A 25,028-nucleotide genomic window follows, 5' to 3' on the forward strand; every position below is an offset into this window, starting at 1 on the left:
CAAGGGACCTGGAGTCATGCTAATAGTTGGAGAGGGTGAGACCCTGCCCTCTAAGAAAGGAAGCCAGAGAGGAAATGCCATTTGCTTTCGGTTCTTCCAGGCTGTCCTGAAGATCTCCAAGCAGATACGTGTTCTACGTCACTCACAGATGAAATTTCACACGGAGCCACATTTTTTTTTATTTAAAGATTTTATTCATTTTTTTGACAGACAGAAATCACAAGTAGGCAGAGAGGCAGGCAGAGAGAGGCGAAAGCAGGCTCCCTGCTGAGCAGAGAGCCCAATGTGGGGCTCGACCCCAGAACCCTGAGATCATGACCTGAGCCGAAGGCAGAGGCTTTAACCCACTGAGCCACCCAGGCGCCCCCGGAGCCACATTTATAACTAAAAGGAGAGTCTGTTTCCTACTGCAAGGTGCTGGCTAAGCGCTCTACCAGGAACATTTAGATCATCAAGGTGTTGTCTACCAGTTTGTGGAGCGCTTTCTAACCACGGTTTTTCTGTGTCTGCTGTGTTTACGTATTCATTGCTGGCAGTGTTCCTCAGGAGAGCGGTCACCTCGCCCTTGACCCCGTGCCCTCCCCTCACATCACAGAACACTTCTGCCCTGCCGTCTGCTTCATTTCCGTGAAGGTGGCCTGGGCCTTTTCTTTGATGGTGTCCAAGTCCATGTTCTGGAGATTCTGTAAATGCCCAAGGATCGAATCCTTGTCTTCCTCCTCGATTTGATCTTCATCCACCATTTTCCGGAGCTCTTCGGGCAGGTCCACGTCGTCTCCAGCCATCTGGATCTGGTTCTCGTCCATTTCACTCTGTGCCAAACACAAACACAGAAGAGATGAGCCACTGTCCCACAACCAAGCCACTCACAGAGTCAGAGCAGCCGCCAGAGCACCGGTGGGGGCTGAACGACGGGGACGGCGTCTCTCGCTGGCCGGTGGCGGGGCTGCAGGTCGTGGTTCACATGCCCTCTTCCACTGCGCCTCGGGCCGATCAGAACTTTCTACAACAGTGGTTCTCAAAGTGTGGTCCCCGGGCCCCCGGGCCCAGCAGCATTAGACAGGGCGGAACATGGTAGAAAGACGGATCCTTGGGTCTCAAGACCAACGGAATCGGAAACTCCTGGGCGGTGCTCAGCAATACGGGTTATAATCTGTCCCCTCCTGCCCGCCAGCAGAGCTTGAGAACCACCCTGGACACTCCGTGGCAGGGCAGCTCTGCAAGCTTTGCAGTGTATCAGCCCCAGGCTGTGACTCAGTGGCTCCCGTGGGTGGGTCCCGCCCTGGAGGGTGGGGTCTGGTCTCACAGAGGCCAGGCCAGACCACAGGCCAGACCACTGCTCAGTCACCAGGGCAACTTCTGCTTGACCTTTGCCCCTTCCCTCCCTCCGTTTAGACAGGGGGCCCCTTGTGGGGCACAGAATCCGGTCCAGTTCAACCCCACAGGCTCCGTACCTGGAAGCGAGTCTGGCACAGGGCGCTCGTTTATTAAGGGACTCGCCGGGGGCGTGGCTGTTCCCAGCATCCGTCCCCGCACCTGCTCCCGCCACAGTCTGCCCGTCACACAGTTCATGCTGGGATCCCACCAGTGACTGCTCCAGAATTTCATAGTGCATGCTGCCTGGTCTTAGACATTCCTTTAGCCCTTTGGCTTCAAGCTTTTGTTTCTTAACGAGAGAGGAGAATCTACAGAAGTTTCTCTGGGAGGGGCGCCTGGGCGTCTCACTGGTTAAGTATCCGACTCTCAATTTTTGACTCAGGTCCTGACCCGATGATCTCAGGGTTGTGAGATCGAGCCCCACATCGGGCTGCACACCCAGCTTAAGCTCTCTCCTCCCTCTCCCTCTGTTCCTTCCTCCCCACTCCTTTTCTGAATGAAAAGGTTTCTCTGGGAAAGGTAGGGATAGTTTATATCCCCAGGTGGCCCTATCAGACAATTTCTGAGGTCTGGTTGTGACAGGAAGCACACAGAGCTCCAGGGGCCCAGAAGATTACAGAGCGTCAGAAAACAAAGGGTCGGGAAGATCTCAGCAGACTTTGGGGTTCACCCACCTCAGTGTGCTGCAGCCAAAGCGTGTGAAAACTCGCGTCAAGATAAAGCGATCGCTTAGTCTTAATCAGACCCTCATTGATCTGATTTTAGAAAGATCTTAGCGCCCCTTGGGTGCTAAAGTCAACATCTAGAGGAAAATACGAATTCCCCTTGCCCGGGTGCTGAGTAGAAAAGCCTATAAACAGGGGCGCCTGGGCAGCTCAGTCGTTAAGTGTCTGCCTTCAGCTCAGGTCATGATCCCAGGGTCCTGGGATTGAGTCCCGCATCAGGCTCCCTGCTCAGCGGGGAGCCTGCTTCTCCCTCTCCCACTCCCCCTGCTCTCTCTCTCTTTCTCTCTCTGTCTTTCTCTGTCAAATAAATAAACAAAATCTTGAAAAAAAAATGGCTATAAACAGACATCAGTTGTCTCTGGTCCAAAGAGCAAGTTAGGGTAAGGGGGACACTCTATTCTCCATCGTAAAGTGGCTCTCTGGGGCCTTCTCCAGCCCTAGGGCCCTGGTGGTTCCCCCCAGAACTCCTCCTTTCGGTTGGTTCTCTGGAGTGACAGCAAGCCTGTGTGGGAGGCAGGATCCCCATGCGGGGGAGACATACCCCTTTGGCGGGTACAATCCGCGCACACGCCCTCCACAAAGGCCTCTGGGAAGGGCCACCCTCCACCGCAGCCTGCCGGGGGAGAGGAGCCTTTCCCTGCACTTGGCCAGGCCTTGGCCCCTCAAAGCGCTTAATGGATTAATTAGTTCCTCGTCAAACTGTTGTGGGGATTAATTAGTTAGTTAATCCTCAGGGCTCCCAGCCAACCTTCCATTTCTGTTTATTTTTTATTTACCTAGCCTAGAGGTTGCCTTTCTTGCTGATCGTCCTCTGGGCAATTGTGCAGGGAGGGGAGGAAAGGCGGGACATCAGCCTGGCGGTTCTCAGCTCCTGTGGATACAGGACGTCTCCCCTCTCTTGCGCACCCCAGAGTAAAATAAATCATGATCTGAAAAGGCATTCCGGGGAATTCTGGCACTGCCTCCCTGCCCCTCTGGTGGGGAATGAGATTTCTGTGGGGTCACCGGAGTCCAGACTGGAAGGAGTAGCCTGGAGGGACAGGCAGCCAGAAGGTCGCCGGCCAGCCAGCTGGAGCTCAGAGAGCTGGGCCGCTCCTGAAGACAGTGCTCCCCTGCCTCGCCTCCGCGGGACCCTGCGGCTTGCTGCCTCTGGGGAAGCTTTGGAAAGGGTCCCTCCTTCAGGGAGGAGTTTCAGGTTTATTTTCTCCTCGTTCTGCTTGCCTGGGGAAGGGAGAGCGTTGGGTTCCATTTTGCCTTACAACTCACTGAGGGGCTCTTGATGGAGACTTTTACCAAACGGTGTGTCAAAGTAGGGCTCCCAGGCCAGCAGCATGGGCTGCTGGGACCTTGTGGCAAAGGCACGTCCTCACCCCGAACTGCTGATGCAGAAGCTGGAGGGGCGGCCCAGCAATCTCCGACTTCACGAACCCTCCTGGTGACTCTGGTGCGTTTAAGAGGCCCTGCTCCCTTTACCTTGAAGACAGGACTGTAACTTACTTCTCTACAAGGTTCCGAACCCAGCAGAGTGCCTGGCATGCAGACACAGACGGTAAATGTTTACTGAATGATTCCATGAGCCTGTCTTTGGGGACTGCAAACGCCTTAACGATCCTTAAATGGGCAGGTCCGCTTTGCTGTAAAGAGCTCTATGTCGCAGGCACTGGCTTACTGGCCACTGCCGCTGGGCCAGTGCCCTGGGAGGTCAGTGTTGGCTTGAGAATCAGATTGCCTGAGCGGAAAAGTTACCGCCACCGCCTCCATGCTGTGTGAGCTTGGACACCTTACACAACCTCTCTGAGCTTTATTTCCTATAAATTGGGATTCTACTCCTGGCCTTAGAGTTGTAGAGGATTAATTAAATGACACCTGCATTATTTGGAGTGCATGAAGCAGTCACCCCCAGGGGCTGCTCGGGAGTAGAATAACCCTCAGCGCTGGGCTGGGGATTTGTGGCAGAGAACCGTGACTCCTGCACATGGCGGTCAGCCTGACCAGAGGCCTTGCTCTCTGGGTACCTTCACCTCTGGCCTAGAAATGCACCCCCACCCCCACCCCCCCATTCCGTTTAGGCACTAGGTCCTCAATTCTGGGAGACACCTGCCCGGCCTCCCTTAGCCTTTGTCATCCCATGCGCATGTTTGTGGGACCCAGAGGATGGCCCAGACTCACGACCAGCCCTCCTTTCCTCCCCTCCGCTGGGTCTGTCCCTCCCTGGGAACTTTATGTATGCAGAGCCCCTGCCCACCCCTGGAGGCTTAGCAGGACATGACCAGCAGCTCACTGAACTCTCGGGGGCACTGGCCCCGTGAAGAGGCCTGAAGCAGTCGCCAAGTACATTGAGGCAGGGAATTTGGGGCTCTGGGAAGCTGGAGTGTGGTCTAAAATAGGGATGTGGGTGGGTCAGTGGGTTAAGTCTCTGCCTTCATCCCGGGTCATGATCTCAGGGTCCTGGGATTGAGCCCCGCATCGGGCTCTCTGTTCAGCAGGGAGCCTGCCTCCCCCCCACCCGACCTCTGCCTGCCTCTCTGCCTACTTGTGATCTCTCTCTGTCAAATAAATAAAATCTTTAAAAAAATAAATCAATAAAAAATAAAATAGGGATGTGGGCTCTGGGCGGACCTGTCCCTGTGGCCATGTAGACTTTGCACCCCCACGTGAAGGAACGTGGCCCAAGGGACAGTGGGGAGCCCTCTAAAGCATGGGACCCAAGGCAGGTGGCTCCAACTGTCCCGTCTAACAGCAGTGTTCAGCGTCGTCATAGGTTAGGGCCGAGTCCTACAGTCCCCCTCCTTCTAGAAGGACGAAGCTACCGACCTCTATCAGCAGCGTCTCTGCTTCCGGCAATGACCCTATAGCCCTGGGACCCATTTCTCTGGGCTGTGGGTTCCTTACAACTGAGGGCAGGACAACCAGACAGGGCCAGTGAGCGAGTAATTAGAGGACAAAATGAAACCCTTTGGGACCAAATCTGGGCCCCAGCCTCCTTAGCACTGGGGCCTAATGTGGGCTGGCTCCAGATCCAGGACAGGCCAAAGGCGAGGACCCTGTGTGTAAAAAGGGGTCTGGGCTTCTAACAGCCTCCTGCAGCGGACTCAGACCGCTCCCCCGCAGGGGTGGCATGGGGCCAAAGACCCGGGTTCCAGCCCGGCTCTGTCATTTGCCCTCTGCATGATCTTTGGCAAGTCACCTTACACTCCCCATGCCCATGGCTTCTCAGAGGGTTCCCAAGCAGATGGAGGGAGCTGGGATGTAAGACGGTCTCGTAAGCTTCTAAGCCCTGGACAAGCAGGACTGTGGTTACTCACATTTTTGAGAAAAAAGGGCAGCTTGCCATCACCATCCCTGCTGAAAGGATCCCCGTAATAGAGAAGGCACAGATAGGGACACAAAGGGCGGAAGCGTATTGGCCCCTTGAGAGAAAGATCCAGAGCAGAGGGAACCGTGAAGAATAGAAGCGGCCTATCCCCTTGACGTCCCCAGCCTCCCCGCCCACAGGACCTTGTCTGCAGTCCACGCAGTGAACGTCTCGTGCATGCTTTCTGCTGCCCATTGATGAGTCAGACGGGGGAGGCCAGGGAGGTCTGGACACCGTCCACACGTCAAGGAAGGCAGTAATGCCTCCGCACACCCCCCGATTCGAGTGTAGTTAGGACCCGACACAGCTCCAGGGAGGCAGGGAGGCGTAGCCCTGAGTTGGGGAGTGAAAGAAGGGAGGTGTGAAAGATAAGGAGGGAGGGAGGCGAGCCCGCACACAGGCCTGACAAGCTGTCCTTTATTCCTGTCTCAGAGGTCTTCTCGTTTCTAGAAATCTTATCCATTTGGGATATTGTTTAATGCAGTTAAGAGCTAATTATTTTTATGCCGGCTGACCAGAATCAGTTTTAATCTCTTGGTTTTTAACCAGATTTATAATCTTCCTGCCAGCGCTCAATGCCCCATTATTTAAATCGCCCGGCACCCTGCTCTGGTCATTCCCTGTGACTGATTTCTGACCTTTCACTGAGGGGTAAGCACGACCCAGGATTCCCACGGTCTGAGCCCTAGATTTTGACAAACCAGCCTTCATCTTGTACCCACCTTGAGCCAGGCTGAAAAACAATGCTATCTCAGACGGCTATTTTGTCAAAAAGCTGAGTGTTCACCCCTGGTTAAGGTCCTAGACAACCCAACTGGGCACGTCGCAAATACTGGCGTGTCGGCTTCTAGGCAGATCCTATTTGGGTTTTGGTTTGTTTATTTGGTGTTGGTCTGCGAGATACCGAACAGCTGGATTGACGGATTTCTTTGACCTGGACGCGCTGATCTAACACCAGCTGTTTCTGCGTCTGTGAGGACCAGTGGTCTTCACAACCGCTAATGCAAGGGGGGCTGCTCTGGCTGCGAGGGAGGGTCACAGCCACGCCTGGCTCCTGTCCTGCAGGAACCTAGGAGACGTGGAAGGGGGGTGGGGAGAGATAAAAGAACACAGCCAGTCAGCAACCCCCTCCGTGGCAAGTCAAAGTGAGCGCAGCCTGCTTTGCCGGAGGTAAAGGGGTCTTCAGGCGAGAGCTGGAGCGAGGCTCTGGGGCAGGGGCCCAGGCAATACGATTTTTTTAAAGTTTTCCAGGTGATTCTAGGGTCGAGCAGGGCAAGGACCCTCGTCTGGGGCTTGGTGGCTGCATTGTCCCCTACACCACGCTGTCCTCCCCATCAGCTATTGGACAGAGGGTGTGGGTGTGACTTCTTCCGCTGAGAGCGCGCACAGGTGTAGGACTCGGGAGGAATGGGGTCTCTAGACACCGGTTGGGTACATCTCCCACTTCTTTCCTTTGCAAAGGCGCTGCAGAGGGGCTCGAGAGGCTCGTGGAGGTCACTGTCCGAGCCTCTCTTTTTACAGAGGAGGAAGCCGAGGTCCCAAGACTTGCTAAGTATCACTCAGCTTGTTCGGGGTGCGCAGCCAGCCCCGCCGCGGGGGCTAGCAGGAAAATATGGCCAGTGGGGTCAGATCGGCCTGGGGTCTCATCCTGCTTTGCCATTTACAGGTAGTGTGACCTTGGGAAGCCGCTCTTCCTTGCCCCCTCCCAGCCAGTGTTCGTATCTGGGAAGAGGAAATAATACCGACCTACCTCACAGGGCAGCGGGGTGGTCGGGGTGGTCGAGAGGATTCAGTGAGATTGCCCACGTGGCTAAGGACCACGGCACCTGTTCCCAGGGCTCTCTCTTCCCTTCCCCAAGTCCCCTCAGGACATTCAGTCCATGGCGCTTTCAGGGACAGGGGAGTAGAAGTAGCAAACTGAACGGGGACAGGATGGGGAAGAGAGGGGGGAGGGAAGGCCCCCAACGGGGCCCCGATGGCCTCCAACTCTGCCATCGGAAACAGCTGTTCCCAGGGCAGGAGGATTCAGTGTCTGGGACCCTGCTGGGCAGCCCCAGAGCTCTGAATCTGAAGGAGGAGGCAAAGAAACGGCCACAGAGTCATATCTTTCTTTAAGAGGCAACTTTTAAATTCTGTTCTAAGGGAGTTTTCAATGTGACACCTTCAAAGTCGACCCCACTGGTAGATTTTCTTCTACCTTCGTCTTGATTCAGCACGAACGATGCCCTTAATACAGCAGACAAACACCAGGTGTAACTAAATCATAGCGCGGCAGGGGGCACAACATTATTTTTCAATGACTAACCTAGATTGACAATTCCGTTAATAGGATTAGGGTTCATTGTGGAACTGTTTTCTCTTATTAATTTGGCTTGACTTACATATACATTTTGAATTGGCTAGGGAGAAGGGCACATTTTGTTTTTAGAAAGAACCTTGGGGCTTGACTTAAAACATATTACTTCCTCTATTTGAAGAAATACGACATTTTAGTTATAATATAAAGTCACCTTTGGACTTGACACAGTTATAATGTCTAATCCAGACTTGCTCCTCTTCATGAAAAGTTATTTTAATATAACTCTTACAGCAGATAAATTCTTTCTGTTGTTTTTGGTACTTTGCTCTTTGGGTGTATTTTTTTCTCCCCTTTTCCCAGTAACATCCAACATTCAGCAACCATTTCTTGTGTGCATGTGTGTGTGTGTACACACACACACACACACACACACACATGCACACTTTCTACATGTCGGGCCCTGGGCAAGTCATTCAAGACAAAGATGAACAACTCAGCCTCTTTGTTAAAGAGCACTGAGTCCAGCAGGCAAGAGTATTCACGGGGGTGAGTGAGATAACATGAGACATGCACCTGGGATTATGGGAGCATGAGTGGCGGTGGGGAGAAGAGGGTCACAGAAGGTTCTGTAAGAAGTGGCACTGGGGGGCGCCTGGGTGGCTCAGTGGGTTAAGCCTCTGCCTTCGGCTCAGGTCATGATCTCAGGATCCTGGGATTGAGCCCCGCATTGGGGCTCTCTGCCTCTCTACCTGCCTCTCTGCCCATCAAATAAATAAATAAAATCTTAAAAAAGAAGAAGTGGCCTTGGCCCGGAAGTCTTCTGGGAAGAGAAGGGCCTCGGAGAGCAGAGTATAGGGGACAAAGCAGGAGGACATTTCAGTCCAAGCAGGAAGTTAGCAAGAGCAGAGACTGGAAAGATCGGAGCCCCATCACCGCCTCCAGGCCGAGGGATTGGGACTTGATTCTCAGAAGTTATGATAAGCCTTTTTTAAAAAAAAAAAAAAAAAAAAACAGGGGAGAGACAGGGTCAGATTTGCCTTTTGGAAACCTCGCACTGCACTTTGAGAGGCGCAAGGTTCCCCGTGGAGAAGCCGCTGCTGAGCTGCTGTGGTGAGACAGACCTCAGGAGCCCTTGGGGATGCACGGGGTTGGGGCGGGGTGAGTTGAGAATTATGTAGAAGGTGACGAGAGGGTCACCTGATTTAGTGGATGTGAGGCTGGAGGAGGAGGGGAGAGTCAAGGGTGACTTCCGGTCACCGGCCTTGGGTGGGTGGGGGGGTTGGGGTGGGGATGGGCACCCCTGGAAATGGGGCCTACAGGAGAAGCAGGTTTGGGGGAAAACGAGTCAATCTGTTCTGGAGAAGAGCTAGGAGGTGCCGAAGCGGAGGCCGACGCAGCAGGAACTGTGGGGAGAAGAGGGGGGCAGTGGGTGGAGGTCCGAGAGTCACCCACATGTGGATGGCAGCTGAGAGCGACAGCAACATGTGTCCCCCCCCCCAGGGGGAGAGTGTGCAGATTCAGTGGGGAAAAGCGTACACCTGCAATGTTCCAAAATCTGGGGGCAGCACACAGGGGGAGGGTAGGCCATGAAGAAGACATTCAGGGTGAATGAGACCTGGAACCGAGCACAGAGAGAGAGGGCTGCAGGAGGAGGTGACGGGCACGGTCACGGGGTTTAGCAGGACTGCCCGCCATCCGAAGGAGGAAGGCATCAGTGGGGGGCAGGGGGAGCCGGTCACTTCGGGAAGGTACCTGGAAAGGCCCATCTTCTCCCAAAGTGTGATCTGCTTGTTTTCGTGGGGAGAGATTTGACCTTTATAAAGGAGAGACGGCGGAGAGGGAACAGGGAAGACACAGGACAGGGGCAGATCAGCGGAGCGAGACCCCAGCCTAACGTGAGCCTCCAGGATTCCTTCAGCTGCCAGAAGTCGATCGACAACCTGCGACCCCAAAGCGGGAGGAAAGCCACCCTGCGTGGACATGCTCACAGTTTCCTAGATCCTGCGGATGATGGCATTCGATCGCCGCCCTTAGTGGATGCCTTATGTGATTACTGCAATTAAAAGGGGTCATCCAAAGACACGGGTACAATAAATTGTGTTGTCACTGACAGTGAAGGATGAGCTGGGAGAGGAGGCTTTTACAGTTCCCTAGGGGGCTGGGCCCAAATTGCTCCTTTCCCAAGTCCAAATTTCCTTCCCCCGGTCAGCAATCAGTGAAACGCTTTCATGGGGGACACCAGCCAAATAATTTCTTTAGAAAATGCGGTTCTAATTCCAGAATGTGACATAGCTATCCTCATTAGACCTGACAGCTCCCGGGAAGACATTTTCCTCAAGTCTGCTCTCCGCTGGGCCTCGGTAAGGGGAAGGGCCCAGAACTGCCTCCTGCTGGTTGTGTGGCTGCTGGCTGGTGACCCCAGGGAATTGTGAATGAGGCACCCGGGGGGTCATCCCTCGTTAGCGGGAGGACACGGTGAATGTGTCCAACTCCCCGTGGACTGCTAATACCATTAATACGGCTGCTTACCCAATAGGCACTTGATAAGACAACAGAGGGCTTAGCGGTCTGCAGACCTTGAGGGGAGGGAACGGTGGTTATGAGGAGCCCAGGAAGGGCTTTGCTTTCTGCCCAGCACTGTTTTCCTGTTAGACAGTTGTGTTTGCTCTCGAGTCTACCATCCTGGATGGACATACAGTTGAGAGGGGGTGTAGGGACAGCGGGACCCAGAAAGTCCTAAGTGAAGAGTCAGGAGGCTGGAGGCCTCATTGGCTGCAGTGAGTTTTGTGACCTTGGCCAGGTCCCTTGATTTCAGTGAGTTTTAGGATTATGCATTGAGGTACTTTTTTATATATAAAAAAATTAAGTGGGGCGCCTGGGTGGCTCAGTGGGTTAAAGCCTCTGCCTTTCGCTCAGGTCATGATCCCAGGGTCCTGGGATCGAGCCCCGCATCGGGCTCTCTGCTTGGCAGGGAGCCTGCTTCCTCCTCTCTCTCTCTCTGCCTGCCTCTCTCCCTACTTGTGGTCTCTATCTGTCAAATAAATAAATAAAATCTTAAAAATATATACATATAAAAAAATTAAGTTTAATAAAAGTTGAAAGACCATTCAGACCCAGGGATCCAAAGTACCGGGACAGCCCCGGAACCCACACCTGCCCCAGGAGGAGAGCTTGGACAGGCAGTGGGAGGGGCAGTGGGTGTGCTCCTCAGATGGCCCCGCCCCCCAGGTTCTTGCTGCTTGTTAATGACTATACGGTTTGTCCTGTCCGATTTTTAATAGTCGCCATGCCTTACCTTATATCCCCAGGAGTTACCTTTTTTTCCCCTTTTTTTTTTAAAGGACTTATTTATCTTATATCTGGAAGTCTGCTCCCTTTGACCCCTTTCACCCATTTCATCCTCCCCACGCCCACGCCCCACCCACCTCGGGCAACCACCAGGCTCTTCGTGTCTGACTTCTTAAGATTCCACATACAAGCCAAATCATATGCTATTGTCTTTCTCTATCTGACTTATTTCACTTAGGACGATACCCTCAAGGTCTATCTATGTTGTTGCAAATGGCAAGATTTCCTCGTTTTATGGCATATAAACATATTTAAGGAATAACACACACACGCACACACACACACACACACACACACACCAGGATTGCCATTTTCAAAGGCAGTAATCAGATAAGTAATCAAATAAGTGAAGTAATCAAGACGCCAAGCCCCACGAGAGGGATATATGTCATAATTTGGGGATCTGTGGCCACATCTCTGGCTCTGCAGTTCCTGGCTGGCCTGGGCCTCCGTCAGCAACCCCCCCGCACCCAGCCCCGCTCCAGGGGTGTAGCACTGGCCCGAAGCCCCTCGTTCCCTTCCCGGGTTCTCTGGACATATGGCCATGGCCTTGAGGCTTTTCTGGTCACAGCGAGGCCTCTAGGCCCGGCCTGACCTTCCAGGGCCTCCTTGCTCCTGAGGGGAGCATGGAGGAGATGAAGACCTACAAGTTCAAGTCCTATTGTGGTTTTCAGAAGGCCTTCTAGGGATTTGGCTGTGAGGAGTCCTTCTGCATCATCAGAGAAACCCCTAAGAATTCCATACACCTCTGTGTAGCCAGCAGCTTGGGCCCCTCCGGATAAGCTGGCTTCGTAGGAGAATGGAAGCATGGCTTTCAAAGCCCAGGGAATGACTGGCCGCGTAGTGGCCATTTCCCCAAAGTCATCCCCTCTCGGGTCCGGCCGAATATTCCAGTGCTCTCATCTTCTCAGTTACGGGGGTTCAAAAATCCCCCTCCATCCTGCGAGTTGGGGAGACAGCCCACCCCGGTTGGTTTTCTAACTCTCTGTCTTGGCACAGCGTGGGAGGGTCCTGCTGCTCTACGCTCCCCTTCCAGCCGGTCCCCACCCGGCTCGCTCCTCTCGGGCGCGGCCACCTCCTGTTCTGCGACAGCTGCTCCTAGGAGGGCCCACCAGGCCCTTCCCCGCTCACCAGCACGGAAACTGCTTTCCGATACAATGCACAATCTGGTCCTTAGTAGCCAAAAAATAGACTTCCAAAAAAAAAAAAAAGTCTGGACATTTATTTCTGTTCCCACCATCACTGTCCCTGCTGCCACGCGCAGTCCCCACGGAACTGAGAACAGCGGCGCCCCCATTACCCCCCTGCGGCTGCCGTGCGCGCTGCGTCTAGGGACAGCAGGGGGCGCGAGGGAGCAGATCCTATCCCCGGCCCGCCCCGCCGCCCCCCACAGCCCCGTCCCTCCTCCCCGGCCCCGGCGGCGACTGCACTCAGAAGCCCGGACAGGAGTGGGGGCCGTTCTTGGCCTGGGAAATGTGCCTGTCCCCCGGCGCTCCCTTCTAGGCCTGGGGCTTTGCGGGTTGTCCCCAAAGTCTACCTGCAGGTTGAAGCCGCAAAGAGCTCAAAGCTGCTCTCAGACTTTGGGACACCTTGAACGCTGAATAGAAATTGCAGAAGACCTCGGGGCCAGAGGGAGCAGCGTTCAAACCCTTTTGTGAGGCAGTCACGTGCTTTCACGGTTGGGAAGCTTACATTCCCAGCCCGGTTCTATCAGTCAGTGCCTGTGGGTGTTTGCAAAGCTCCCCAACCCTTCCAGCTGCAGTGCCCTCCTGTCTAAAAAGAGGCAGTGGTTCTTAGATGAACTCAAAGTTCTTTTTCAGGGTCCAAGGAAAACTCAGGTGAGGTCTCACATGCCTTAGACAGGGGAAAGGCTGCTGATGAGCACTGGGACATCACAACTGGGCTCCGCTGTTAACAACCTGATGACTTTTTCACACTCCCCCCACCCCACCCCGCGCTGGCTTTAGGGAGCCTGAGCCTGAGCCTGTGCCAACATAGTCCCCGCCCCTCCCCTGGGCCTGATCCTCTCCAGGGAGGATCTGAATGTGCACATTTCCTAGCAATAATTCTTTCCTCTTCTTATAGCTTCTGTTGGAAACGCTCTAGTCTCAAAGGACAGCTTGACTCAAAGATTTGGGGATTCTTTTTTCTCTGAAGACCATGAAAGTCCTGTTGCTGAGCTTTGAGGAGTTCACCGCTGAGGCTCTGGAAAGGAGCAAGGCAGCGGGACCCTCATTAGGGAGAAAACAATCAAAAGTTCAGGTTGTTGACCTTGAGTTGTTGCCTTGTTGACACAGATCGGTGTGTTTACCCAAGGTCTTCGAGATTTCTGGCTATTATTATGAAGGAAGAAGATTTCTGGGCACAGAGAGAACCATGGGAAAAATAAGAAGGGGTCATCTACTGAGTTTCTCCCATTGGTCAGGCACTGTACTAGGTTCTTTTCTTTTCTTTTTAAAGATTTTATCTATTTATTTGACAGAGATCACAAGTGGGCAGAGAGGCAGGCGGGGGTGATGGGGAGCAGGCTCCCTGCTGAGCAGAGAGCCCGATGTGGGGCTCGATCCCAGGACCCTGGGATCATGACCTGAGCCAAAAGCAGAGGCTTTAACTCAGGCACTCAGGCGCCCCATACTAGGTTTTTCACATCAGCTAAAGGTAACTAGGTTCTGTTACCTCAGACAAAGACGCAGGTGTCTTGGTGACACAGGTGTCACTGTCTCCGTTTTACAGATGAGGAAACTGAGGCTCAGATATATTGAAGAGCCCGCTGAAGTAGCCCCGGAATTGAAACCCGTTCTCCTAAAGACAGCTGGACCCATCCCAGGGGGCTTCGGGGAATCCACCAGACCGTGGGAGTGGAGGGGACCATGTTCTCAAGTGCCCAATGGGAAAAAGCATTAAACCAGAATAAGGGAGGCAAAAAGCAAAGCCCTTCTTTTCAAAATTCCTGGGTCTCAATGAAAATGTTTAACCTTCTCTGTGAGTTCTCCTCTCCTCTCTGAGAGCAGAACCCGCTTCCTGGGGCATCTTAGGGAGGAGTCTCTCCTACAAGTTGTGGCTTTTGAATGCTTCGGTGACTTCAGCATTGACCTTGCAGGGGACAGTGGGACTGGCTCCCTTTGTTTAGGGCTGGTAGCTTCTGAAGTCCGCAAGGGACCCACAGGAGCAGAGCTTCTGAGCCCGCTGTCACAGGTCAACACCTCCTCTTCCCATCGGTAAACCAGCTGCCCGGCCAGAGCCCACAGGTGCTCATTCTGTCTGCCAGCACCAAGATGGACCAATGGATGACGCCAGGGGATGGCCATCACCACAACAGCGTCCCCACATTGAAGGAGAGGATTGCTTCTTTGAAATACAGGCAGAGTATGGGGGGAGTTAAGACCTTGGGCTCTGCCCTTCCTGGCCTTTGGCAGGAGAGACTGACTTTCTTCTGCTTCCTCTACCACCAACCGGGGGTCACAACACAATACGCGAGAGGACCATCGGGAAGGATTCCGTGAACTGCCATGTCCGAAGCCCTCCAAACAGTGCCTGGGACGTGCCACTAAAGGCCAGCTCTGATGACTTCCTCCTTGTGTAGTTACCCAGGGAGGTTCTAGCGGCTTGACAGAAACTTACATGAAACTGTCACGTAGAGGTATTAGCTCCATTTTGTTGAGAGAACATCGAAGTTCACAGAGGTTAAATGACTGGAATCTAGTTTTTATGAACTAGTTCAAGGGCCTTTTCACTACACCAAAAGCCTCAGTTAGGATTAAGATACGTGTGTGTATGTGTGTGCATGTGTGTATGTGTGTGTGCGTATGGGTGTGCGTGTATTCATGAGTGGGACCCTTTGCTGATCATCAAACATTCCCCATTTTCTATTATTTAAGAAATTAAATAGGATATTTACTGTGTTAAGAGCATCTCACCTTCGGGAGTCTGTACTTTTCTCTGAGATGAACTCTGAGGCATGCCCTCTCTGCTTTTTTTTGTGTAAATGCAGCATCTCTTTCCATCCTAAAAGGAAAAGAATAGAAAAAAGGATCAAAGGACATAGAAGGCTGAGGACAGTCCCACCCCTGCGCAGAGAAGCCAGACGCTGGGATAAACCTTCCTATGTCCCCAAACACCTGCCTCTCTTTCTGTCATTCTCCGGTCGTTAACTCAAGGCAGACCCTTGAAGAGGGAGGTTGGTTCTGGGAATCTCCTTAGGATGCAGCCCAGGGGAGGGCACAGTGGTTTTTCCTAATACTTCGTTGACCTCGCAGGGTCGCTCTAGATAGAACTTGGGACCACAAACATCAGAATCACCGGGGCTCCGGGTAAGAACGCAGCTTCCTGGGTTCGTGATCTTGGACTGACTCATCAGAACCCCTGGGGGCCCGTGAACGGAAGCTCTGTTTTGAAGAAGCTTCCTGAATGATTCGTAGTCAAGTGGAAATGCGGTCACAGCATCCAGGGCTGGGAGGTCCTTCAGAGGCTCATGGTATTTAGGGATGTAGAGAAAGCTGTTTCCCTTCATTGTCACCCTCTCTGGGCCCCAACTTGGTACAGTGTTCCATTCCCTGTTGGGAAGGAGGCATCCCCAAACAAGGTAGGGTCGATTCCCATAATGCTGGGGATGATCTAATTGGACTCAGGATTAGTCTGGGTTGAAACTGACTCCCTTGCCCACGCCCACCCAGGCAGGAGCAGACGATTTCTGGGGATGTCTGCGAAGCTCACAGGGACTGCCTCCCCCGCCCAGCTGCCCACCAAGGTGCATTACAAGGGGCTACATTTATACACAGGGTCCTGCCCTCTGGTTCTATTGGACCGGCCCCGGCTGGGTAAGTAAAATCTTTCTTCTTGGGAGGTTGGGACTGGGACCGAGAAAGACAGACATTTGCTGGAACAGGTGGCCTTGGAGGCCGTGGGCTGCCATGTTCCCTGGGCCACAGGGTCTGGGTGGCATGGCGAGGCGAGGTGACGGCTGACAGGCAGGAAAAAAGCAGCCATCCTGGGGACAGGAGCGATGGCAAGAGCCAAGAAGGAGCTCACGGCTGGCTTCCCACATTATTCTGGTTCCTAGTTTAGGCCCCTGTGAGTCCTCGTGGGCTTTCTTTTTTTGTTTTTTAATACTTATTATTTACATATTGAGAGAGAGTGAGAGCCAATGTGGGGGGGAGGGGCAGAGGGAGAGCGAGGGAGAATCTCAAGCAAGCGCGGTGCTGAGCACAGAGTCTGACACAGGGCTCCATCTCCCGACCCTGAGATCAGGACCTGAACTGAAATCAAGAGCCAGACCCTTAACGGACTGAGCCACTCCCAGGTGTCCGGCCTGGTGGGGTTTCTGCTGAGGGATTTGGTGAAGCATCGTTGCATGAAGCATTATTTGCATTAAAATAAATTCCGTTTTCATTTTCAGGGGGCTAATTGGTTTCTATTTCTTCACTTCACGTTTTGAAATCCTCTTCCCCAGCACACAGAAGGCTGCCTGCAGGAGGGGCTGATCCGAAGAGATCAGATCAAACTACTGCCCAGGGGGGCCCTGAGCACAGGCCCTCCCCGAGCACACTGCCCCCCACCCACCCCCGCAACCAAAGGTCAGGCCCAGAACGGGCACAAGACGATGCCGGTCCGTCTTCTGGCTTTGGAGAAAGAAACAGAATAAGCGACTTGCCTAAGGCATCAGTGACCTAGGGCTTGGGTAGAAGCAGATCTACCCTTCCCCATAATTTACTATGAACATTTCTTAAGGTGCAGAAAAGTTGGAAGAAATTTACAGTGAAACCCACATACTCACCATCTAGATTCTACAATCAGCATCTTATTATCCATGTGTTATCACACACCTCTCTTTCTCTCTAGGCATTCATTTATCCATCTGATCTTCTGAAGCATTTCAAAGTGGTAGACACCAGTCCTCGTGCCCCCAAACACTTCAACACAAATGCCATTTGCTATAGTGACATACTTGTTTGCAGTTTTTTTTTTTTCTTTTGAAGTAAAATCCTGGGTACAATTCAGTGCACAGAGCTTCCAGGTACTGGGCTGGGTAATTTTACGTGGTGACTTGACTGGGCTGCGGGGTGCCCAGATTTAAACGTGATTTCCGGATGTGTCTGGGAGGGTATTTCCAAATGAGATTAGCACTTGAATCAAAGGACTGAACAAAGCAGATTGCCCTTCCCTGTGTGGGTGGGCAGCACCCAATCCGTCGAGGGCTTGACGGAAAAGAAAAGGCCAAGAGGAAGGGGGAATTCTTTCTGCCTTTGCCCGTCGGCTGGAGCCAAGATCTCGGTCTTCTCCTGTCCTGTACTCGAACTTACACCATCAGCCTTCCAGATGAGAAAAACCCAGCAATATTTTCCTGGGCCTCCAGCTTGCAGACAGCAGACGGCGGGACTACTCAGCCTCCATCATCACGTGAGCCAATCCTTACACTCAATCTCCCGTGCACATATTACATATACATATATGTGTAAGTCTGTTTCTCCTACTGGTTCTGTTTCTGTGTATAACCCAAACCCCTTTGAAGATATGAAAAACATTACCATCACCTGAGAAATTTCTCTCATTTCCGTGTCCAGTTAACACCTGTTTCCCAGTCACTGTCCTTTATCGACCATAGATTGGTTGTGCCTGTTCTAGAACTTTCTATAAATGGAACCATATACTATACATTCTTTTGTATAAGACTTCTTTTACTCAGCATGACGAACCTCTGAGATTTATCCAGGTGGTGTTACTCGTCCATGGTTTGTTCCTTTTTCCTACTGAGTGCATGGCTCTGTGTGAAGAAGTCATGCTTGCTTACTCCATTCCGCGAATGGACTCAGACTATTTTCCAGTCAGGGCCACTCCCCGTGAAGTTGCTATGAACACTTCTGTCCACGTCTTTTTGTGGACCTACATGTTCATTTCTCTGAGGTAAATAATCTAGGCATGGCACCAGAGTGACAGGGTAACTTGGTCGAGTGAGTTTAGTTTTGTAAGAAAATGCCTGAGTTTTGCCCAAGTGGGGGTACCATCTCACGTCTCATGAAATGGAATGGAAGTTCTATGTTGTTCCACATTCTGGCCCACATTTGGTACAGTGTCTTTTTATTTTTAGCCATTCTGGAGTGTTTGGTGGTAACTTAGTGGGATTTCACTTTTCCTTTCCATGATGACTAATGAGAAGGGATGTGTTCTTTTCATGTACTATTTGGCCATTTGTGTATCTTTAGGAAGTATTTGCTCAACTCTTTTTGCCCATTTGTTTATTTATTTTTGCTTTTATTATTGAGTTGTAGAAATTCTTTATGTATTCTAGATCCCGGTTGTGTGTCAGGCATGTTTTGCAAAGATTTTCTCTCAGTCTGGGACTTGCTTATAAACATTCTCTTAATGGTGTCTTTTGATGCACAAGAATTTTTCAACTTTGATAAAGTCTACATTATTTTAAAAATTTATGGTTATTGCTTTCAGAGTCATTTTTTTTTATTTATTTATTTGACAGAGAGAGATCACAAATAGACAGAGAGGCAGGCAGAGAGAGAGAGAGAGAGGGAAGCAGGCTCCCCGCCGAGCAGAGAACCCGATGCGGAACTCGATCCCAGGACCCTGAGATCACGACCCGAGCCGAAGGCAGCGGCTTCACCCACTGAGCCACCCAGGCGCCCCTCAGAGTCATGTTTAAGAACTCTTTGCGCTGGGGCGCCTGGGTGGCTCAGTGGGTTAAAGCCTCTGCCTTCGGCTCGGGCCATGATCCCAGGGTCCTGGGGTCGAGCCCCACATTGGGCTCTCTGCTCAGCAGGGAGCCTGCTTCCTCCTCTCTCTCTCTGCCTGCCTCTCTGCCTACTTGGATCTCTATCTGTCAGATTAATAAATAAAATCTAAAAAAAAAAAGAACTCTTTGCCTTACTTTCAAGTTGCAGAGATACTGTTTTCTTCTAAATGCTTTATCATTTTTGCTTTTATGTTCAGTTCTCTGATGCATATCAAAGTTCAAATAACAAATGGCACCCTAACGATTACCGCACCATAACTAAGGTAAAGGGACGTTTTACTATTATTGAGAGAAATGGTGGGCTAAACGGACTGTTATGTTGCGTTCTGGGTGGTGAAGCTATTGGAAATCCAAGGAACAACCTGGAAGGCATGCCTCTTGCCAGAGGGAAGGAGCCTGGCCCTATGGCCCTGTTACTATTCCTTAAATTGGGTGACTACATAAATTGGTAACACACACACACACACACGCACACGCACACACACACACACACACACACACAGCCAAGTAGCTGACAAATAACCCAATTCACTGACTGACCACACCATTTGTTGGGCCTTCTGGCCTTTGATCTATCTGGATACAAACTTAGGGAAAACTAGGACATTAGTTAATCAAACAGATGCCATATCTGTGACCAGATGTATTGCCTGGACCTCTCACGTGATGTTTTGCACAATCAGATGGAGAGTCTAAATTTCTGGCCAGTTTCTTCTTCTCTCTCTGAGCTGAGAGCACTGGGTGCTATCATTCTGCTTCTGTTACTTCATTATGCTTGTTTTTTTTGTTTGTTTACAAGCCGTTGGTGAAACTAGCCAAACGCAAGGGGTGTTGTTCCTTTTGCCTGAGCTTTACTCCAGCACGGACATCATGTTTGCATTGGCGTTTACTTTTTTAACTGACTTTAATTGACTGCCCAGCCGAGCGTAATACATTCTAGGTAGTTTATAAGCTATGATTTCTTTCAGAAAAAATACAATAGACAAAGTTTCCATTAAATGTAAGCCTTTGTACTTTCCTGGTTTCCTCCAGGTCATTAACCTTTCACCTATAATCATCTTAGCGATAGGACTTCGGCCACTCTAGTGTAATTGATCATTAGCAAAAAGAGCCATGACGGGAAAAGAAAAACTCTTATTAAATGAGACATACTTTTTTTTTTTTTAAGTCGGCTCCATGCCCAAAGTGGGGCTTGAACTCAAAACGCTGAGATCAATAGTCACACACTCTACCGACTGAGTCATCCAGGTGCCCAGAGAAACAGTTTTAATTAATACTTAAAAAAAAAAAAAAAAAAGATGAACATTTAACCTCAAGATTGAGACTTCAATTCTTCATTGTTATTAAAAGACTCAAGTTATTCTACCTTAAAGTCTAAAAAATTATATACAGATCGTACTTAAAGATCGGTCTGCAGCAGTGAAAACTAACGGGTTCTATTCACATTCTATAATGCTCGACGAAAATGTTACCCATGTTTTATTTTTATTTTACACAGTCGGGAGAATGTCCTTATTTTTTGGAGGTATTCGGGGTGACATAACATGAGGTCTTTACTTTCACTTTACAATTTACTTTAAAAATCCTTCTATTTAGGGTGCCTGGCTGGCTCAGTAAGTGTCTGCCTTCAGCTCAGATCATGATCCCGGGGTCCTGGGATCTAGCCCTGCATCAGGCTCCTTGCTCAGTAGGAAGCCTGCTTCTCCCTCTCCCACTCCCCCTGCTTGTGTTCCTTCTCTCGCTGTCTCTCTTCCTGTCAAATAAATAAATCAATACTTTTTTTTTTAAAAAAAAGCTTCTATCTACCTATCTGTCCAATCATCTATCCAACTAATCATCTATAAGCAGTTATAACCAAATGTTAACTGTGAATTTATTCATAGGTTTGTATGGGTGTTCATTATACTTTACTTTTCTGTACCTTTAAAATGGCCATAATAGGGGCGCCTGGGTGACTCAGTGGGGTAAAGCCTATGCCTTCCGCTTGGGTCATGATCTCAGGGTCCTGGGATTGAGCCCCGCATCAGGCTCTTTGCTCAGCAGGGAGCCTGCTTCCCCCTCTCTCTCTGCCTGCCTCTCTGCCTACTTGTGATCTCTCTCTCTCTCTGTGTCAAATAAATAAATAAAAATCTTTAAAAAAATATGTGACTTGCCTATCTCTCCAGGCATTTAACAAATATAAAATAAAATAAAATAATAAAATAGCCACAATAAACCGCCCACAAATTTATTCACAGTTTTTGCAAAGCTGAGTCTTATGACCTAATCCTCTTGTGCTTTCTAGGGTTTTTGCACACATAAGAGTGTGTGCTTCGAGGCCCTCTTCCAGGTGCAAAATCTGAATTCTTCGATCTGAAAGCGTTCGATGTGCTAGAAGGGTGGGTTTGGGGAAGACCGTGGAGATAGGCTCACCATTGTCCATCTGAACATTCCAAATGGGGTTAACTGAAATGAACCTCGACCAGAAAAAGTGCTAAGCGGCTTTCAGAACGAAAGAGAGATTCTGCATTCTGTGTGGCCGCCGTCCCTACAGGCAGGACATGGTCCCAGCTGCGGCGAGGAGAGGGTTCGAGGAGCGGGACACTCGTTCCTAAGGCCAGAGGCAAACAACACAAGAAGGCACATCTAGAGAGCAAAGCCAAAGAGGTCGGGGAGCGGAAGCGGGTACGGCCAGAATTGGTTTCTTTGGGCTTTGAGAGGGAGGGGAGCCGTGGGTACTCACTTCTCCTCGATCATTTGCTTCTGATACTCCTCGTACTCCTCTCGAGTCATCCCTTGGGCTGCCGCAGGATCCGACGTTCCTCCTTCTCCTTTTTTTTCTTCTGACCCGCTACCGAATCCGAAGCTCTTGACCTGGTTGCTTATCATAGTTTTCATAAAGAAAGCCATGGTTTCTGCCCGCAGAAAAATAAAACCAAAACTCAGACGAAACGTGAAGAACAGACAGAAAATTAAAAAAAAAAAAAAAAAAGACAAAATCTCCCAGTATTGTCAACGATAGCAACGCACTTAAGAGCCAAGGACTTTGCACGGCCTCATCTGCTCAAGGGCAGGATGATGGAGAAGAGTGGTTTGCGGGCTGTAAGCTGGATTAAAGAGACCAACTCCTTAATATAGGGAGGCAGATGGTTGTGATTACTAAGGCATACAATCAGATGCAAACGACTGCTTTCTGAATTAATACACTAAGCTAATTTCAGAGGCAAAAAAAAAAAATCCCCTCACATTATCTACTCCTCTCTCTACCCATTTCTAAATTTGAAATTATAAGCGCAGCAGGGCTTCATCAAGAGCTGCGTTTCAATTAACCGGAGCCCACGGCCCACATGCCTGTGCCGGAATGTCCAAAGTCCAGCCCCTTGAGGACAAGATCTCGTTAAAGATGGAGTCCAGCAAGACTGAAAACCCAGAATGCTTCATCAAGCAAAAATAATCCTTTGATGCGTCAATTTATCTGATTGGACCCTTAAGTACCGTGCGAGGATTTGCCTTATCGTGTGCTGGAGTTCTGCCACGTGCCTCCCGTGGCCCATACATCAGTTCCCACCTGAGGCAAGTCTAAAGCGCCAGCCATGCGGTCCCTCCGTTTAGATCCGGAAGATCACCTTGGCCTTCCCTCCCGCACTGACATGTTACATCTCTGCTTGGAAATGAAGCACCAGACACTTCAGTGCTCGAACCCACAAGGTAAGCACGACCTGAGCTAAATCATCCACGTGGAATGGGGTCACCCTTTCCCCCTTACATGGGTCCACTTCCTGGAGGCTCTGCTCACCATCAGTGGTGTGCCCCTACGATGTTTTCTAACACGCAGCACATTTCCAAGGGCCACGGTTTTCTGCAGGTCAAGCAAGGAACTGCGTATGGCTAAGACTTTAATCTGTTAGTATCTTTCCAATTAAAGCGCTCCGAGAGGGGGTGAGGGGTGTGGTGGGGGGAAAGAGGCACGCTTGTAACCTGCGCCTGTTATTTTGGCTGTAGGCGTGAGCCCTCTCAGGAAACGGGTCCCTCAGATCGCGCATAACTGTGTAATGGTTAATTTTATTTTATTTATTTTATTATTTTTTATTTTATTTATTTTTATATTAATATTATAAATATATACATATATAATTATATTGCAATTATATATATTATATATTATATATAATATATAATATACATTATATACAAATATATATTTATAATTATATATAGTATATAATAATATATAAATATATGTATATATAATATATTAATATTAATATATTTATTATTTTATTTATATATAAACATATAATATTAATATATTAATATAAATATATTTTATTATTTTGTTATTATTTTATTTAATTTTATTGGGGCTCCTTGGTCGCTGTCGTTAGGTGTCTGCCTTGGGCTCAGGTCATGATCCTGGGGTCCTGGGATCGAGCCCCGCACTGGGCTCCAGCCCCGCACTGGGCTCCCTGCTCAGCAGGAAGCCTGCTTCTCCCTCTCCCACTTTCCCTGCTTGTGTTCCCTCTCTCGCTCTGCCAAATAAATAAAATCTTAAAAAAAAAGTTCCCTTTATTAAACCTATTTAAGGATGTGGCTAACATCATCTTACCGTGAAAGACTGCAAAGGTTCAGGATGAGATAGGAGCCCAGCCCAGCGCTCCAACGGAGCGCGCATTCATGCTGGCTTCACTTTCACTTTTAGGGGCACTGCCTGGAACTCAATCCATCTGGACCACTGTCGCTACTCTTCCATTTCTAACCCACCGTGTCTCCTCTCACCGCACTGAGGGGTATTACAGAGCCCTTTAGCGGATGGGCCAAAAGCCACAGCCTGGGATTCCGTGTTGTTTGCTCAGGTCAGCCTGACTCTCCTTTAGAAAACACTACACTGTTTCATGAGATTAAAAACTTTTTTTTTTTTTTTTAAGATTTTATTTGTCAGAGAGAGACAGAGCACAGGGAGAGGGAGCAGCAGGCAGAGGGACAAGCAGACTCCCTGGTGAGCAGAGAGCCCGATGTAAGGCTCAATCCCAGAACCCTGGGATCATGACCTGAGCAGAAGGCAGATGCTTAACTGAGCCCCCCAGGCGCCCTAAAAACCACTTTTATTTCCCAAAGAAAAAGACAATCTGCTGAAGATCTGACCTGTCATAGTGTTGGTCAGAAAATGAAACCCCTACACTTTTTGGTACAGATGTGGGGGGAGAGGGGTAAGCTAGCATTATAGAGATCGTAGGTGGCGGCGACGCGGGTGTGGCAGCTGGATACCCCTGGGTATTGCTGTTTCATGAAACCAAATCTCTCATGGTCTCCCCAGTAGGTATTTCCATTGAAAGTGGGATCATGTCTTTAACATCTCTTTATTCCTCAATTTATTACAAGGGCCTTTCTCTTGGACATCCAATAAACTATCTGCTATGTGTAGAATCTTGTATTCCTCCAGAAAAGGAAAATAAATATCCCACGACTTGTGACATGGGGCAAGCAGGTGTAACCCCTCCAAAGGCTTCTCATCATACCTGAATAAAGTCCCCAGACCTTTTTTGCTATGGCAAGGCAGGCGAGGTGTATCCACAAAGCCCGAAGTGAACTGCACAACTTCGGCCCAGTGTCTAGGGTTTATCTATGCACAATGTAGCCTCCACCGTGGCTTGTTCTCTCCCCAGACTAGCTGATCAGGGATTATGGCATTTCCTCTTATTTCTTTCAAACCCATCTAATTTATTTAAATCTTTTATTTTATTCTATCTGGTTGTTCTCTGTGTTACAGCAGAAGAGAGCCCATTATCATCTTCTGAAACCACTTTGAAAGACTCTGATCATGCTACAGAGCCTGGGAGAGAAATATTATAAAGAAACTCAAGATCACGTTTAGCAAGTGGCAGATCCGAGATTAAAACCCAGCTCTGTCTGACACCAAAGCCCCCTTCTTTCCTTTTAAAACTGCATGGACTCTCAAAATTAGAATTACTTGGTTAAATAAATAATGCTTGCCAAGAAGATTAAAGAGCTTTTTAAAACTGCCATCAGCAATGATGAAGAGTTCCAGCTGAACCACACTTTTTTTTTTTTTTTGAACCACACTTTTACCAGTATTTGGTTTATCAGAGGTGGAAACATCAAATGAACCATCTTAATTAGTTGGTGTCTGTCATTCCCAGCAAGGGTAAGCTGTACCCATTATTATTCCTGCTTCTCTTTTTCTGC

At 50.0% G+C, this 25,028-nt stretch overlaps 1 protein-coding gene across 1 annotated transcript; it reads right to left on the minus strand.

Moving 5' to 3' along the window:
* Positions 1 to 254: 254 nt before the first annotated feature.
* Positions 255 to 21,734, minus strand: CPLX4 (complexin 4). Its single transcript, XM_046025868.1, has 3 exons — positions 21,568 to 21,734; positions 15,022 to 15,109; positions 255 to 812 (listed from the first exon to the last, which is right to left on the minus strand). Exons 1-3 carry the CDS (start codon positions 21,732 to 21,734, stop codon positions 585 to 587), a joined length of 483 nt encoding a protein of 160 aa, XP_045881824.1. The 3' UTR covers positions 255 to 584.
* Positions 21,735 to 25,028: the final 3,294 nt, after the last annotated feature.

The sequence above is a fragment of the Meles meles genome, chromosome 12 (genome assembly GCF_922984935.1).
Source record: "Meles meles chromosome 12, mMelMel3.1 paternal haplotype, whole genome shotgun sequence".
NCBI lineage: Eukaryota > Metazoa > Chordata > Mammalia > Carnivora > Mustelidae > Meles > Meles meles.

Bases quoted from the DNA above. Each gene is read 5' to 3' on its own strand.
- CPLX4 (XM_046025868.1), bottom strand. From the start codon at position 21,734: ATGGCTTTCTTTATGAAAACTATGATAAGCAACCAGGTCAAGAGCTTC. The intron at 15,110-21,567 runs GTGAGTACCCAC...TTTTCCTTTTAG, and splicing joins AAGCAAATGATCGAGGAGAA to GATGGAAAGAGATGCTGCAT. The intron at 813-15,021 runs GTGAGATGCTCT...TGTTTGGCACAG, and splicing joins AAAAGTACAGACTCCCGAAG to AGTGAAATGGACGAGAACCA.